This window comes from Sturnira hondurensis, unplaced genomic scaffold (genome assembly GCF_014824575.4).
Source record: "Sturnira hondurensis isolate 20B ecotype Veracruz unplaced genomic scaffold, ASM1482457v3 Scaffold0022908, whole genome shotgun sequence".
NCBI classification, from domain to species: domain Eukaryota; kingdom Metazoa; phylum Chordata; class Mammalia; order Chiroptera; family Phyllostomidae; genus Sturnira; species Sturnira hondurensis.
The window spans coordinates 838,681-856,422 of record NW_028095539.1 but is presented as its reverse complement, the minus strand read 5'-3'; the positions used below and the strand labels follow the sequence as shown (position 1 = coordinate 856,422).

At 45.1% G+C, this 17,742-nt stretch overlaps 1 protein-coding gene across 12 annotated transcripts in view; it reads left to right on the top strand.

Annotated features, from left to right (window-relative positions):
* DENND1A (DENN domain containing 1A) overlaps positions 1-17,742 on the top strand; it is a 496,583-nt gene that overhangs the window by 335,276 nt on the left and 143,565 nt on the right. For all 12 annotated transcript variants that reach the window (XM_037036474.1, XM_037036477.1, XM_037036473.1 and 9 more), the window contains one exon: positions 13,108-13,233. In XM_037036474.1, the coding sequence (XP_036892369.1) occupies positions 13,108-13,233 (126 nt within the window). The remainder of the gene's footprint in view (positions 1-13,107; positions 13,234-17,742) is intronic.

Here is a 17,742-nt window from a genome sequence, read left to right as displayed (position 1 = left end):
CCGTAGGACTAGTCAAATTACATTAGAATTGGGCTATACCATGTAGTCCAAAGGTAACACTGGTTCAAAAGGGCACAGATGCAAATAAGCCCAGAGTCTGCTTGCTGCTTCTCTTCAGCAGTACCCCTAGACTCTGGAGAGGCTGTTACAGGCCTCCTAGGAGCTGGCATGCTAGCCTTGTGAGTCAGCAATGCATTTGCTCTCAGAAGCAAAGGACTCAGTCTTTCAGAGCAAACTTCATGGGCTGCCTGGCTTAGCAATCTGCCCTTCTGAGAAAAATCTAACTAATAGTAAACTTTGGGGTGGGGAAACAGCCATTCTTAAAATCCCAATAGGAAGAAAAAAAATGCCCACTAGGGAGATGGGCAGTCCCTGATCATATTGAGTATCATACAGAATATAAATCTCCGTGTGTACAGGCCTTGTAGTCTCAGTACTCCCTCTGCCACATGAATGTATATATTGTATTTGCTGACAGAATGTTTTGTTTGTTCAATAGGGATTTCCTATGGGGAGATGTTATGTTCTGAGTATCTAATATATAACATAGTGACTGTAGTTAATAATACAAAAGAGATAACTGTGTGAAGTGATAGACATGTTAATTAGATGAATTGTGGGGATTACTTCATAACATCTATATCAAGTCATCCCACTGTATACTTTAAATATACACAGTTTTGTCAATTATACTTCAATAAAGCTGGGGGAAACCCAACAAAAAACCTCAGGCATTTCCTGAGCACCTACTGTGTGCTGTGCTTTACACTGGGTAGAATGCACACAGAGTTAAGACATGGACCTTATACTCAGCGACCCTTTAATGGCTCCTCATTTTCCTCTCTGTGTGAAATTCAAGCTCCAGAATGGGGCCCTTTATGATCCAGTCTCTGCCTCCCTCTCCTGGCCCATCTCTTGCTGCTCTCCTACCCACTTCGCCTTCACACCAGCAGCTTAGCCTCCATCCACAAGAGCCCTTGACACTTTTGGTTCCATATCCCAAACAGGCAGATCTATAGCCAGTTCAGGAATGGAGATTACTTTCCAGCCAGTTTTTTGGATGTGGGCTCAGTGCAACATGGAGATGTGTAGGAAACAGCCACTGTTCCTGGAAAAGGAGAGATGAACATAGTGGGAGGCAGGAATGGAATGATTGGAGGCAGGAGGTATGAACAGAACTGGATGTGTTTGGGCAGGAATTAATCATGTAGTCCAGCTGGAACATAGGGTGGGTAGTTGGAAGGGACAGAAGATGAGACCAAGGAAATGGATGGGAGAGACCAAATCAGGAATGGCTTTCTGTCATAAACAAGTGTGGACTTCATATTTGGGCAGTGAGGAATCAACAAAGATTATTAAGCCAGGGAATAACATGATAAGATCTGCACTACACTGAGTCTCAGACTGAGGGTTGTGTTGGATCCACCTCTTGTTGCCTCTCTGATTCCGAGAATCTGACCAAAGCTTCCCCTCACCCCAAACTACTAATACTGGACTTGGAAGTCAGGGACCAGTTTACCGAAGAGAATTCTTACTGCCAGTATCCAGTCTTTCATCCCTCAGCCTTTTAAAGGATTGTCTGTAGGTCTCTGTTCTGTGTTGGACCACTCTCCATGACCATGTCCACTCCATGACTTACTGATTTCAGGCAGGAAGGGAAGGAGCATCATGGTCCAGTGGGCCTTGCCCTGAGTGTGTGCATATGATTTGTCAACAATCGAGTAGTTTATGGGAGTTTATGGGACTTCATTAAAGACGTTGGAGCAGGAGCACTGTGGGACATCAGAAGAGACCTCAGCAATAAACCGCAGCTCCAAGCCTTGGAATGCAGTAAATGTTTAAGAGACTTCCTTCCTTTCATTACTGAATTTTACTTTACTTTTATACCAGTAAAGAGTTGTGTTTTAATGGCTGAAATTTCTTGATTCCGTTTTCCCCAGGTCTGTTTAAAAGCTACATTTTATCTTTGAGGATGTTTGGCTCATGGTAGAGGAAGTGCTGCCAGCAAATTCAATTAACTGGCAGAGCTCACAGATATTGTACATGGATTCCTTTTTTTCTTCTTTTTCACAACTGCTACATAAACACAGCTGGGTTTAATATTTGTTGTAACAAAGATTTAACTTGAATCATTTTATTCTGGGTAATTAATGCTTGGAATCTCAGCTACTTTTTCGTGCGTTTGTAATCCTCTGCATTTCTTTACTCTGGCTATCCAGATAATGAAGTGTGCTCCTTTAGGTCTTTGCCCTGCCTTAAAACTGCTTAATATTTGGCCGTTCCCACTAGAGAGCAGATGCTTTTCTTTGAAGAATTGAATTTCTGTCAGCTCTTTTATGCATCATGTGTTTGGAACTGTAAGTGGATCAAGTTGTTCATCACAGCAGGGACACTGTGAAACACATCTATTATACACACTTCCCACCCCCTTCCTGTATTTTTTCTCCCCTGAGGAGGTGGAGATGCCCAGATCCCCTTGGGAGATATCTCACTTTGGCGGATGTATCCGTGTGATCCTCTATGGATCCGGCCTGGCCGCCTCCCTGGGCATGGAAATCCATATCCATTCAGCCCCGATTGGTGCAGAGACAAATCCTGCTTTTATCTATGTAAACAAGAGGCACTTCATTAACTCCCAAATACACACCCGAGTTTGGGTCACTAAATAAACCCACTAGGCTTAGCATAATGAGTGACATTTCAGTAATTGATGCCCTAGAAAATGTTAATTGTGAGCCCATTATTCTTTTTTATGCTAAAACAATGACTCGAGTGGTTTTGGCTTTGGAGTTGAGCAAGTGCAGAATAGTCACCATCTATTAGGCTTCTACTATGTCCCAGCCACTGTGTTTGATGCGTGGAAAATATATGACGTTTAATCTACAAGCATTCCTGCAAAAAGTGGGGGGAGGTGTTTACCCCTTTTTTGTAGATGAAGAGGTTAAATAACTGACCTAAAGGCATCCAGCTAATAGCAGCTCAGTCAGGACTTGAACTCAGGTCTGTCTGAACCCAGAGTAAATCAACATACAGTTTGTTGGGTATTGTACCCCCGTCCTCAGGGGTTGCTACACATGTGTTCATTGGTCAATCAGTCAGTGCACTGATGTATTACACATGTTTATTACATGCTGCCGTTGCTCCATTTGAGTTCCCCCATTCCATGGCAAGTGGCAGGCCAGTTGGCACTTATGAACAATTTGTATCTGTGTAAATCTGAACTGGTAGTGATTTGGGGTCCTTTAGTTTCGCTTTTTCCATCGGAACTCAGTCCAGATACAATGCAACTTCCCCAAGCAACCCACCATTTTATTGTGGTTTTCATTTCGCATATTTCGATCCTTACATTCAGCTTTGAACTGACAGCTAAAAAATCCAAATCTAAGTAGTTCATTTTGTCAACACAGCTTTGAAAGCAAGTCTTGATGTTCTTGCTGTGCTATGCTCATCTTTTGGGCCTCAGATAGTGGTGCTCAGGGAAAAGTGCATTTGTACATTTTCAATGGATAACATTGAATTTTGAAAGAGTCATTATGGAACATTCACATGTCCGACTGCAATACCACTGATCTGTGCAATTAATTACAGTTAAATGGAGAGGTGGCTTTTGCTCACAAAGAAAGTCATTAGTATCTCGATAAACATTTTTAGTTATGATTAACTTGTGTCTTCTTCCAAATACTTTTCATTAGAACCAGGAGTGGTATCCTGGTTCCTGAAAAGTAGAGCGACCCCTTCATTTTTGATTTGCAATCCATTTTGTTGTTGAAAGATTTGGGCGTTTATTTTTTAATTGGTAGAGGATATGTCGTAAAAAATGCATGCATAACTTTCCTTTTGCAAGTGCATGTCTGTTTTTTCCAAAGGTAACTTAACATTTTTATTTTGTGCATTGTGTTTGCAAGAGAATGGTTCTTGGTTTATTCATGTTGACAACTGAAAAGCCTTAGACCTAATTAAAAGAATTTCCACGAGCACCTTTACTGAACCATTTCATTACGCGGCACTGCACAGATTGCATTGTGAAACATGGTGATAGTTTAAATCTGACCTTTAAACTTAAACTGCCAGAAGTATGTGGGGGGGGAGCCCTTCTTTGAAAATACTCCCTGGATACATACACACACAGGCATACATGCGTGCACATATTTGGTCAGAAATACTCTTCTTATTGAATGACCACCTAATAATTTAAATACACATTTACTTTGAGCTCAGATCTTGTTAGCTCCCTTTAGCTTGGGCAGATTTTTCAACTTCATTAAGAAAGAGAGAGAGAGACAGTGAGTGTGTGTGTGTGATGAGCTAAATTGTTTTGTAGGGGAAACAAAGACAATTTTACTTAATCTGGGAGAAAAAGGGTTTGGAAGAAGATGAGTTTTACAAATAAAAAGAGGAAACGCCCTCGCTGCTGCGTGCTTCGGTACAATGCAGAGACGTGGGTTACACACACGGGGCGGGGGCTGGAATGCCCTGGTGTGCGCAAGACTCCTCTGGAGTTGTATTTGGCAGATAGTAGAATGGGCCCTTTTGTTTTTGTTTTAAAACTGTTCTGATTTACTCCAAGAATATCATCCTAAGGACTTGATTGTTTGTTCATAGGATGCTCGACAAAGGCATTATAGCATTTAGTGAAGTAGCCTTCACATAATGAAAATTAATCCTTTTGTCTGGCCAAAAAAAGCTGCTTAGAATTGTAACACTTGGCTCTAACTTTTTGACTTAATGCTTAGCCCATGAGGTGTCAGGAGAGACAGAGGGAGCAGAGACCTATACCCCTAGGGTCATAGCCAGCTCCAGTTGGGAGCACTGTGTTACTAACACATTCCCCCCACCTCACTGTCCCCCATGGAGAAGCAGTATCTTTGAAGGGGAAATTGGATGCAGAAAAAGCCATTAAAACCAACTGAGGTCAGTGCATAACCACGTTCTCAAGAAACAGAAGAGCAACGAATGAGAGAAAGCAATAATGGAGATACATTAAGTTGGGGGGAAAATAGACCAGTATCATGGACAAACCTAATTTCCTGGACTAAGAAATCCTGGCGCAGTAAGAAATCATGGAATAGCACAGACTTTGGAGTAAGACAGACTTGGTCCTGACTTTGGCTTCTGCCCCTTGCTGCACTAGCTACTGACATGGAGCTAAGGCTCACTTTTCCTCATCTGTGTAGTGAGGATGACTGTGCCTGCCTAGCCCAGTTGTCTGAAATTTTAATACGATGCTGAGTATGAAAACACTTGCCATAGCATGTAGTCCCTAATAGGATGCTTCATAAATGCTAGTTTCCGTTCCTTTCTCCTGATAAATTTCTGGTTTTCCCAGAAACTATTACTGGGAAAGAGAACGGGATAGGATTGCCTTTACACATCAAGATTTTTTGCTTCAAATTTGAGGCAAGAACTAACTACGGCACAGGTAGGTAAGATGCCACTGTGCCTGTGTGGAGGTGGCAGAGGGAGCCCGTGGAGATGTGCCCTGAGAACAGGAAAACAAGGCCGGAAGTAGCCCCTTCTCCACTCTCCGGACCTAGACATCCTCCAGGAGGTCACAGTAACAAAGCCCTGGTGCCTGCTTTATTCAGAAAAGGAAGAGTCAATTTTCCTTAGTCTGTAAGGACCATTTTTTAAAGAGGGAAAGAAAGTATGATTCTATTGCCTCCTCCCAGCTGCTGCTGGGTGTCTGAATTGTCCAAATTTTTTTAACTCCAATTCTGACACTGGGCAATTAATGCAACTCCCAGTTATATAAAAGGCTAAATAAACGTGGGGCCCCTGTACTGGCTGACTTGAGTCGGACATTGAGAATAACTGACTCTCTACTTGAGGTGTGCTGCTCGGTCCAGTAGAAGAGATAGATATGCAAGGGAGGACCCAAAAGAACGGAGTTTATTTATAAAAAATTGGGTATCTCTTCTTACATGTGTAACCTCCAGAAACCTTCACAGTACTCCGTCTGATGCAATACACCTACCAAGACTTTTCACACTGCTCAAAACTGTTTTTGAACTTGTCGATATTGATACCTTATAGTGCTTCTGCCATTTTTTGTTTCACCTTGTCCACATCAGCAAAACATTTCCCTTTGAGGACTTCTTTCATCCAGGAAAACAAAATAAAGTCACTTGGGGTGAGATCAGGTGGAGAAGGAGGGTAGGCACAGGGGTCATGCTGGGTTTTGGCCAAAAAATACTGAACGCTCAGAGCAGTGTGGACAGGTATGCTTGTAAATCACCCACCACGAAATGGGCAAACACACTGAAAGTCTTCCAAAAAATTCACTGAAGCCAAAAACAGCCTCTCACAACGATGCCAGCTGGTATACTGACTGATAGAGATGGGTTCCTAGAACACACCTAGTGGAGGTAGCCTGTACTACAAGGGGCCCACCCTCCAGAAGATAGTTCCAGATTTTTTGGGTGCCCCCTCATATATTAAGGTGTTGGAAAAATGTATCCTTACTGTGTGTCCCTGAAAGAGAGGCACAGTGAGAGTATAAGATGGAACACTTCAGTCTAGTCCAAGGGGGTCAGACTGAGGAAGTGATATTTGAGCTGAGATCTGGAGGATGTGTAGTACTTAATCTAGGACCCTGCATTGTTCCGCATGGAAGCCGCTATCCACTTGTGACTGTTTAAATTGGTTAAAATGAAATAAAATAAAAATTCCCGTTCCTCAGTTACACTAGCCGCATTTCAAGTGCTCAGTTGCAGCTGCCACATAGGACAATACATGTGATAAATTATTTGTAGACAGTCTTCTTGGACAGTGCTCAGTTCTAGGGATTGAGGTGGTAAGAGCCTGCAAGCAGAGGAGCCAACCTATCCAAAGGCCTTGGCTTGTGAGGGAGGCCAGTGCGACTGGAGCTCAGAGGGCATGGCTAACGCCATGGAGAGGGGTACAGGAAACTCACATCTGAAAGAGGCTGTGGCCAAAATCATACAGAGCCTTGTGGGCCAGGCTGGGACTTTTGTCTTTATCTTCAGAGCAATGGGGGAGCTGCTAAATGATCTTAGGGTGCCAACACTGATGGAAAAAATGGATGGGAGACCCCTCAAGGTGGGTAGGTGAACAGTATGCTATCCGTATTCACTCCTCTCCGCTCCACTGCAAGTTGCAACCAAGTGTTAAATAATTCTGTGTTTGTTAAATGCCAATATGAATGGCAAGGGTTATTTTAATTCTAGTGGGGAAGAGGCTATGTAAACTTCTGGTTATATAAAAGGCTAAATAATAGGATGGTCATATAAACAACATGAGAGCCCCCTTTTGAAGTAGTAATAAGCTAACTTGGGGCTGGTTGGGGGAAGCTTGACTGCAAGCCGTCAGGAGCTGGGCCCTGGTCCTATGCAGCTCTGCCCCCAGCTCATCTTTAGTGTGGGGCCTGTAGACATCCACCAAAGGCATGGGCTAATGTGCCCTGAGAAGGAGATCTATGTTATGACAGAGAGCATTACAGGAAGTCAGAGCCTTTTTTTAATAGAAAGATTTTTATAGAGAATGAGATAAAGAATATCCCAGGCTTAGGAATAGTTTTGCAGTCACTGGAATTGAAGAGAAGACAACATTGGAGATGGAGTTTCAGCCAAGCCCATAGAAGGCCTGGGACATTGTGTCAAGGAGTGTGGATTTTATGTCAGCAGTGTGGAACTACTACAGATTTTAGAAGAAGGGGATGATACGATTCAACCTGTTGTTTTAGGAAGATAGTTCAATGCAAAGGATGGATTAGACCAGGAAGAAGGGCCACCAGTTGAAAGACTGTTGCAGTAGTGCAGGTAAAAGATGGAACCCGAACCAACAGTAAAAAGTTAGGCAGTCTGTTACATCAATTTTCCACTTTCCATCCATTATATTTCAGTCCTCACAGTGCATGTTTGTTGCAGATGCCTCATTTTACAACAGAGCAAATCGAAGTTTAGAAAGGCTAAGAAAGAACAGAAGCCAGGTTTCTACTCTTAGACTTAGGCTTATGTGATTCAAGCTCTGTGCTCTCCTGCATGTGGATTGCAGGGGAATAAAGGAATGGGTGAAGCCAAGAGACCTGAGAGGTGGAGCCTACAGTGACCAGGTGACACAGGAGCCAAGTGTAGGGCGGAGTGCTGGTGGGGAACACTGCATTTATGACCAGACATGATGCACATGCCGTGCTGTGTAAGACTGGTCTAGCTGTCCATGTTAACTCACTCAGCACCCACAGGTTCATTTTCCTTGCAATTTTGGTTGCATCCTAATGATGGCCTCCTGCAGAAGGGGAAAGAATGAGTGTCAGTTTCTCCCCAGCCCTTTCCAACTGAGACCACTTTCTTCTAATGAGAGTACGTGATCCTAGACTTGCCTCCAAGCAGAGAGGCTCAGCCACTGGAAATTCCTTGCAAGATGACAGAACACTTGCTCATCTGTTCTTTCATTCAGCAGAAACTGCTGGATGACTACTCTGGGTCAAGCACTGTTGGACCTTCTGGGAACTCAGAGTCTGGCAAGCAAGATGGCAGATACTGCAACGTACCGGAGAGTCGCCTATGCAGTCCCACAGGGGCCAGGCAGGGTGTTGTTAACCCTGTCTCAGGGGTTAGGGAAGGCTTCACAGATGAGGGGACATCTGGCTTCCCTCTTTCCCTTAACCCAAGGCAGTGTTTAATTTGACTATTAAAGAAAAATACCTCATTTAAATTCTTTATTATAAAAGTAACATATGCTTTTTTATAAAGGGTAATCAAAACAATCAAAAGTCCATAAAATAGAAAGCATCTCCACATGGTTAAAGCTTAATACCTCAGATTTTAGATTTATACTACATATATGTGCATATATAATTTTTTAAATGCTTTATGCTGTGTATATTGCTCTGCAGGTTGCATGTTTCCCCCCCATTTGGCAATAGTTTGTGGACATCTTTTCCTGTCAGTTTATACAGTACTATCACATTCTTTGTAGCTGTGCAGTAGTTCACTGTGAGGATGTGATATAATATACTTAATTGGTTCCATTGACAGATGCGTGGATGATCTTTCAAAGGGGGAAAGAGATGTTCGCAGGCAGAAGAGAAAGGGACAAGGGACAGCTCCATCTGAGTTGTTGGCACGTGTACGGGCTAAAGAGTCACGTGTGCTTCTGGATGGAGACTCAGTACCAGTCTAGTAAACCTTTGAGTGGGGCTGCGGAGAGCGAGGCCAACCGAGGAAAGCCTCGCAGACTGCTCTGAGGAATTGGGGTGCTTTCCCGGAGGTGCTGGTGGCCCGGGCTGAGGGCACCGAAGGGTTTTGAGGAAGGGATTGAAGGGATCAGACTCACGTTTTCCTGAGATGACTAGGACAGCTCTGGGATGGCATTGAGGTGAAACTGGAGACAGAGCGCCCATGTAGGAAACCACCCCACCAGTCTGGGCCTGAGAGGATGGATGGAGGTGAACAGCAGAGGTCCAAGGTCATGTGCTCTGAGAGGACAAGGCAGGTTCAGGACATATTTAGAGTGGTGTTGATAAAATGTGAGAATGGTCGTGGGAAGGAAAAGAGAGGTATGGCATCCAGCATCCGAATCCAGCCTCAGAGAGTGGGTGGGTGATGCCTCAGTAACCCGATGGGAGAGCCTAATGCATTCAATTCTGTACTCCCTTCCCATTGTTTTCTGCCTGCCTCTGATGGTACCTGATTGAAGGGGAAGGAAAGCCATCCTCATCAGCATTTCTGTCACTCCCAACTTAAGCCTGATGAACCCTGATGTTAATTATCTAATCAGGACCCTCAGGAGTACTCAGAGCAAGTTCAGCTTTAGATGTATGACTTTGGGTTATTTAAGCCTTAGATTTTCTTCCCTTGGTTTTATTTAAAGGACAAAACACTACCACCAGTTATCAGATGCGCATCTACTTGAAGTTTCCAAGTTTGAAGTGTGACGAGAGCTTCTCCGCCATGCAGAGTGAGGGGAGAGCTTCAGAAGTCTCGGCCTTAGTAGTCGTGGGGGCACCAGAAGCTCAGGACCCCTTGGCTGGTTTCAGACCAGCTGGGCGGGTGGGAAGGCAGGCTCGCATTTGCTCAGTTACCATCAGCAACTACCCCTTTGTGTAAAATGGTAATGAGGCCATTAGGAGAGGTTCACCTGAAGTGCAGCTTGTGAATCCAAGGTAATTAAACACCTCCCGAATGAACGGCAAAGGCCAGGGAAGGTTAAGTGAGGAGTAATCTGAGGCGCAGGTGGCCCAAGGCCTTTGAAGAGCCAGAAGAAGAGCGACCGTGGTTTGCACAATTTCAAAGGGTGGAAATGTCACCCAGGAACCCGCGAGGGGCAGGGTTTTTATTATTTGGATGGTGGGGAGTGGGCAATATTTTCAACACCTTAATAAAGCATGTGTCTTTTTTGCATCTCTATTTAAGTTGAAAGTCCATGACAGAGTGTGCCCAGGTGCCAGTGGTCTGTGTTGCCCCTCATGGGTGCTCACTGCTGGGGTGCAGGAGCTCATGTGTCCCAGAGTAGGGGAGGTCACGATAAACCAGGTATTTACACTCAGGTGTTGAGACAGAGTCCAAACTGCTTCCAGAGGAAAAGCATTTTCCCTAGCCTGCCTCCAACCAGAGATGGAGTGGCCACCCTCTCCATACATGTTTCTGTCACTTCTGACTTACGGAGGAGGATGCCAGTCCTGTCTGCACTCAGCTGACTGTCAGCATGCGGCACACTCCCTCTGCAACAATGCAGGATTTCCCCCTGTATGCAGTAGGCAGTAACTGAGGGCCTACTGTGTACTGAGTGTTGTTCCATGTGTCCTTTGGCTTACACATGAATGTTTATAACGGCATTATTTATAGCCAAAAAGTACAGACAACCCAGATGCTCATCAACTGATGAAGAAATAAATAAATGAATGCACTCTATTTTTAGAGTGGAATATTATTCAGCTAAAAGAATGAAGTACTGATAAGTGCTAAAACGTGGATGAACCCGGTTCATAATAAGCATTATGCTTAATGAAAGAAGCCAGTCACAGAAGACTACATACATCTTATGTGACTCCAGAGTAAGTAAATCCATAGAGATAGGACGTGGATCAGTGGCCACCTAGGACTGGATTGAGTGGCTCCTCCTAGGACCTAGTGGCTCCGAGGAGGAGGATTGGTGGGGAATGAGATGTGACTACCAATAAGATGAGTCTTTTGGGGGGGGAAGGAGATGATGAACATGTTCTGGAACTAGATAACAGTAATAGTTGTACAACCTTATAACTAAAAACCACTTCACTGGACTCTATACTTTGAATGGATTTTATGGTATGTAAGATAAGTCTTTTAATAAGCTGTTGAAATCCCTTATCAGAAGCTTAGTAATAAGAAGTAATGTTCATGGAGAATTTCTAAAGGTGTGTGCAGTCCATCCCAGATCAGTGATTCTTAATGTTTTTTTGGTTTGGTTCTCAGGCACCTTTAGGGTTCCAAGGAAAGCAATGGAACCTGTGCCCCCCAAAATGATCATTCATCATTCATATTGAAAATTGGTAGATGAGCCATGGACCACCTGAATCTGAGTTTCTATTTTAGTCTTAAATTTTATCCTAAATTTTATCCTTAAATAATATTGAGCCATTAGATACTCCTTTATCCAAGCCCCTGATTCCTGAATTGTGCCCTTGATATGCCACCTGTGTGCTTCAAAACAGTCGTTGGCTTCACAGTTCTCGCCAGATGAAGAAAAAGGTTCCGTGGTGTACTCACAAGCTTCTCCAACCTCCGCTGTCACCTCATTTTAAGCCATGTCCCCCTTACTCTCTCCACTGAAGCCATAGCCCTTTCTGTTCTCTGAACTCTTCTTGCCACAGGGTCTTTGCAAATGTTGTTCCCCATGCTCAGTGCACTGGTCCTCCCTCTTGGCCGAGGCAGCTCCTTCAGCTCGTCCTCCGGGTCTCATTGCAAGCCTGTTGCCCCCAAGAAGCCTTCCTTGAGCTCCTTGGTGAGTTCTGTCACGGGTTCATCACAGTCCTGGTGTTGCTCTCACGGGAGTGAAGCTCAGTGAGGGCAGAGCTCGTATCTGGTTTGTTCACCATTGTGTCCTCGACACCTAACACAGAAAATCGTGTTTGTTGAGTGAATGAATGACTTGAGGCCACCACATGACACAGTGCCAGGGGCACCTTTCACGTGGAACAGGGTATGTATGCGTGGTGTGCCCGGATGTTGTGCAGTGTGGCGTCCCGAGACGAGTGAAGGCCCTATTAGAAGCAAGCCCGACATGGAGGGCAAGAGCCATCATGTCATCGTCATTCCTATGCTGTGGACTCACAGGAGGAATCTCATTTAGTTCTCACTTTGAGGAAGTCTGTGCTCAGTTGGATGGCTGGGTTGCTTGTAGTGTGTGGACATAAGGATTGCACAACTTCTCATGTATCCCTTTTTGCTTTGACCACTAGGAGATTGTTAAGTCAAAATTTCATTTCTAGCCACTCCGTAGGGCTTATCTTTATGTACTAAATCTATTCCTGGCTACTTTTCCTGTTGCCACGGCTTTCTAATCTATTTTCTTCCAACCTGTGAGTGCTTCTCTATAAGCTGCTACTATATCTTTAAAGTAAAAGATGTGAGCTATGTAATAACACTTATTAATTTATTATGTTATAATACATTAAGTGTTATAAATAAGTCATTTATTTCTAATATTTGTAAGTAATTTGAAGAGGAAATGGAATTGAAACTAAAAATCTTTGTGTAGTTTTGGGAACGATGACAAGGCTTCCATTCATGTTCCAACTTGGCCACCTCTTAGGTTGGTTCCTAGGCACGTAATCTAACCTCTCTGAGACTGTTTCACCCATGTAAGAAGGGAACACCAGTTTCTTCCTTGCCGGATTGTTGAAAGATAAATTAGAAATTTTATGTGAAGCTTACTTGGCACATCGTAACTGCTTAGAAAGTGGTTTTGTTTGTGTTTTTATTAGATGTGCTCTAATAGAAGCAACATTCATTTAAATGTCAAAAATCTGCCCTAATGCTGAATGCATTTTTGCTCTCCCAGCAGCCAAGGTATCCAATTAATCCCCCGGCCAGGGATTTTCTAGAGCTCCTAGCCAGCCATCCTCGCTCCAGCCTGCCCTGAACCCGTCTCCTTTCTCTCGGTCACCAGATCTCTTCGCTGAAGAGCCGGCTGAAGAAGGTCTCCACCACCACTGGCGATGGTGTGGCCAGAGCCTTCCTTAAGGCCCAGGCCGCTTTCTTTGGCAGCTACCGAAATGCTCTGAAGATTGAGCCGGTGAGTAACGTCTCGGCTTGTTATTAACCTGTGTTTGGTCAGGGCTAAGAAACGTACCTCGGGAGCCGCAAGAAGAGATCACATGTGTTATTGGTGGCGCCTGGGGGAGTGTCCTCCCTGGGCCAGCCATGTGTGAAGCCCTGACTGCTCCGGCGAATGTTAAAACCCCGCCCCTCCCCAGACAGTCGCACAGACTGTGTGTTGATACAGTGCGAGGCCCTTCACGCACACCTGCCCTCCCTGAGGAGTCCCAGGAAGGCCAAGGTAGCGATGATCATCTCCATTGTACGAATGCAGGAACTGAGACTCGGAGAAGAGACCTGACTTGCTAACAGGGGAGGAGCCAGTTGGATTCGAAGCTCATGATTTCCCACGTGGCCTCACTGCCCTTTTCCTGTGCGGGACTTCGTCCCCACACCTGAGAAAGTAAAGCATCCTGGGGATTCACTGCTTAGTCTCCCAAAGCAGCCTCGGTGTGAATGACTGTAAAGTGTGCTGAGGACTGGGAAATAATGTTATCCGCCTCCGTGGCCCCTCAACCTCTCTGAGCCCCCATTGCCTCATTCTTACCCTCTCCCTGTGCCGTGAGGTCATTAGTTGTTGTTAGGAGATGAAGATAGCGGGTCAACCCCAGAACCAATGGAAGTGCCCGCTCCCCCAGCTTCCGTACGAAGTTTGTGTCTGATACCCCTCTGTGTAGGAGAAACACTGGAGGAACCCCTGCTGACAGCCTTTTCCCTCAGGGGCACAGGACTCCCTCCCCCAAGCAGGTGAGGGTGGTGACAGCCACAGCCAGCCGGGGGGGTGGGTACCACACTGCTGTAGGCTGAGTTTGTTTTGTGTTGCCGTGACTGTGTCACGTGTCCGAGGGGGGACCAGAGTAACAGCCGACAGCATGGGTTTTCTTCAGCCAAGGCGCACTCTCTGTGAAGTGGCTGCTGAGAGAGCAGCCACTATGGGAGCCGAATGCCACCGTCCTCCCTGTTCCTCGTTTTCCACCCAGCACATAGACCTGACTTTCTAGGCCACCCCAGCTTCTGTTAATGTCATGGTCACATAAGAGAAAGGATGTACTCTTTTTGCTTCCTAAGAAATACTTCCTTCAGTTTAGAGTAAGTTCCCCGTGTGTAGCTTGTCACCAAGTGACATGGCTCTGATTCTTTGTCCTGACTTGGATTCAGCCAGACCAGTCAAGTTGATGTAGCTTTGAGAGCTGGTAAAAATCAAGGAAAATATTGCTGTCTTCCCACCTCTAAAATGAGAATGAGCCAACCGGCTCCGCCCTCTCCTTGGGCTGCTAAGAACTGAAAGACGTGAAATATCTCCACTCTTGCAGTGATCTCATGGTTGTCATGTACATGCCTACAATTCAGAGGCTGTTGAATCTTGCTCCTTATTGCTGGATATGTGATTAGAGCACAAGTTGCTTCTCTGGAGTTTATGGTTTTATTTGCACTTGGCTTTGAAAGGCATTGAATTTGAGGATGGAACCCCTGAAGTTTAAAGTCTGTCTCTGTACGTCTAAGTTGTACAACCTTGAGCAAGAATAAAGAATAAGCCCTGGCTGGCCAGGTGGCTCGATTGGTTGGAACACTGTAGAGGAAAAGGATGCGAGTTTGATTCCTGGTCAGAGCCCACACTGAAGTTGTGGGTTTGATCCCCATTCGGGACACGTATGGTAGGCAACCAATTGATGTTTCTTACATTAATGTTTCTCTCGCTCTACCTCTCTCTAAAAGCAATAAAAAATATCCTCGGGTAAGGAATGGAAAAAAATTTTTAAAGACTAAGAAGTAAGAATTTCTATTATTCTATATCTCCAGGTGGTTGTGAGTATCAAATGCATTATAAAACATAGGAAAACTGAAACTTGACCTGGGGCTGATGGGTAAGGTTTGGGGGAAAAGAAAGACAGAGTCCGTGCCTATAGTAGATGTGGATCACATTTGCTCAGTGAGCAAAGGCTTGAAGGCAGGACCCCTCCTGGCCAATTTGTCTGGAGTAAGGGGTTTGGGTGGGGAGATGGGCCTGCAGAGGAGCTTGGAGCCAAGTTTGACAGAGCCTTGGGTGCTAGGCAGGGAGCATGCACTTCGCCCTATAGGGGGTGTAAGTTTTTTAGCACAGATGTTGTGTGACCAAAGTTGTGTTTGAACAGTAATATAGTAATGAATAGAAAGGGAAGCTGTGCCTGGCTGGTGTAGCTCAGTGGATTGAGTGCAGGCTGTAAACCAAAGGGTCACCGGTTTGATTCCCAGTCAGGGTACAGGCTGCGTTGCAGGCTGGGTCCCTAGTGGGGACCACGTGAGAGGCAACCACGCATTGATGTTTCCCTCCCTCTCTTTCTCCTTCCCTTCCCCATTTCTCTAAAATAAAGAAATAAAAAGAAAGGGGAGCTGTAAGCAGAGACAGAGGACTCTTGGCTGAGCTCAGAAGAGAGCCCTCTAGTGGTTACACTGAGAAAAGGTACAATGAAGAAGAAATGACTAGATGAGTATAGTAATAGATAAAATTTGGAGACAAAGGTCAAGAATTGTCAAAATGTTTCTCAAGATTGGACCTGGAAGAGGATGATGATGCCCAAAGTAGAAAAAGAGAAAGCTTAATGCAAAGGTGTCCCAGTAGCAGTGTTATAATGGTCACAACATGAAACAGGCTAAATGTCCATAATAGGCAACTGGTTAAGTAAGTACTTGTGATAGAATACTATATAGCCATTAAAAGTAGCACTTTGAGGATAGAATGATGGGTTTGGGCATGGTGCATTTCACTGAGCGTAAGCTGCTGTTCAATCATAAGGTGTACCGTTATTCCGTGTACCACTGAGAGGAAAGCATGCTGCCAACTGTAATTGAAGGTGCCATCAACTACAAGACACATCCAGATTTCAGAGATGTTACAATGTGAAGAAATTTGCATCTTAGAATCACCTATATATGACAGATTTATCATGCTTTCAGTCCCATTTCATCTGTACAAATGGCTTTTTTCTGAGACCAAGAGGGAAGCCAGAGGGCCTAAAATTTTCTGAGCAAGCATTATCATCACACTGCATAGATGGTTTTTACACCATAGATTAATGCTAGCCAATTCTCCCCATCCAGAAAATGGGATATAACACTTCCCGTACAAGATTATTTAGGGGAGTAATTAAAATAATGACCACAAAGCACATGAGAACCCAAGAATGGGTGAAGTATTGGGGCCCTGGCCACATGGGAGTGGGGTGGGCGATGGTGACTTGGATGAGCCTCCAGGGTGGCAGGCAGCCCAGTGCTGAGGGGGTGGGGCAGCCTCCTCAAGCCACTTGTCTTTTCGTGGTTTCCCTGACTATAAAAACATCTGCTCGTGGTAAGGCCTTGAACTGAGAAAACACCCATAATCCTACCCTTTGGAGTTAACGTGTTAGCAAGCTTCTACCCAGGTTCTAGGGTTTGGGTGTTTTTTGTTTCATTAGGTTTTTGTTTTGGTGGTTTTTTTTACTTTTAGGCAGTTGAGAAATTACTGGCAAAGTAGTCCAGTTCCCGGTTATTTGGTTTTGCCTTTAGTATGTTGCAAGCATTTATTTATATCACATAAAAATTATCCTCAAACATCATTTATAATGGCCACACATATTCTATCAGGTGACTGCAATGGCTTACAACCTTGGCTGTGGATCAGAATTGCCTCTGGGGCTCTTCAAAGGGCAGCACGGGCCCCACTCACAGAGACTTACCAAGTTCCCATGCCCTGAAATCAGCGCCAAGGCTCACCACATCCCAGCACTGCTCCTTGCATTTGCCTGTCACCTTTCATCATTTTAAACCACACTATGGTGAACATCTTTAGATGAGTCTTTATGCATGCCCCGAATTACTTCCTTAGGCAGAACCCCTGACGTGGTTTGATTGGGTCAAAGGATTGAGTATGTTGAAGACCTTTGATATATATAGTGAGGGGAGCAAGATGGTGGCAGAAGCAGGTGGTGGCCAGATGGAGCGCCTCTGAGGCAGATTGCCAGGCAGGGTCTGAGCAGCAGCCAGAGGTAGGAGAACAGTCCAAGGTGGAGGGCTGTGTTGGGTGCCACACCTGGCGTAGTGTGTGGTTTCCCACCCTGGGCTCATAGGTGCAGTTATCAGCCTCAGGTCACTGCCTCGTCACAGAGGTTTGGTTTTACGAAACACGACAGACTTGACGGTGCTCCTTTCCACGCTGCTCCTGGGGCTGTGCGAGGTCTGGTTCTGCTGAGCCCCTCAGAGTCCGCCAGCGCTGTGAGCAGGGTCAAGCCCCAGTGGAGAGACAGAGATGGGTGGGCAACTCCTACTCCGCCACCCAGAGTTCAGTTGACAGTTTTAGCTCCTTGGCCTTTTTTTCTTTCTTTCCTACTGGAAAGAAAAATTCAAAATGCAGCTGATTGGGAGTCTCGAGCTTCATTTTCCTTCCCCTGTGTGGGAGAGAAGACAGCCCCTTTGCTGCGGCCCAGCCATGTGCCAGGAGCTGGCCTGCTCCCTCTATCAGCACCTTCCACTG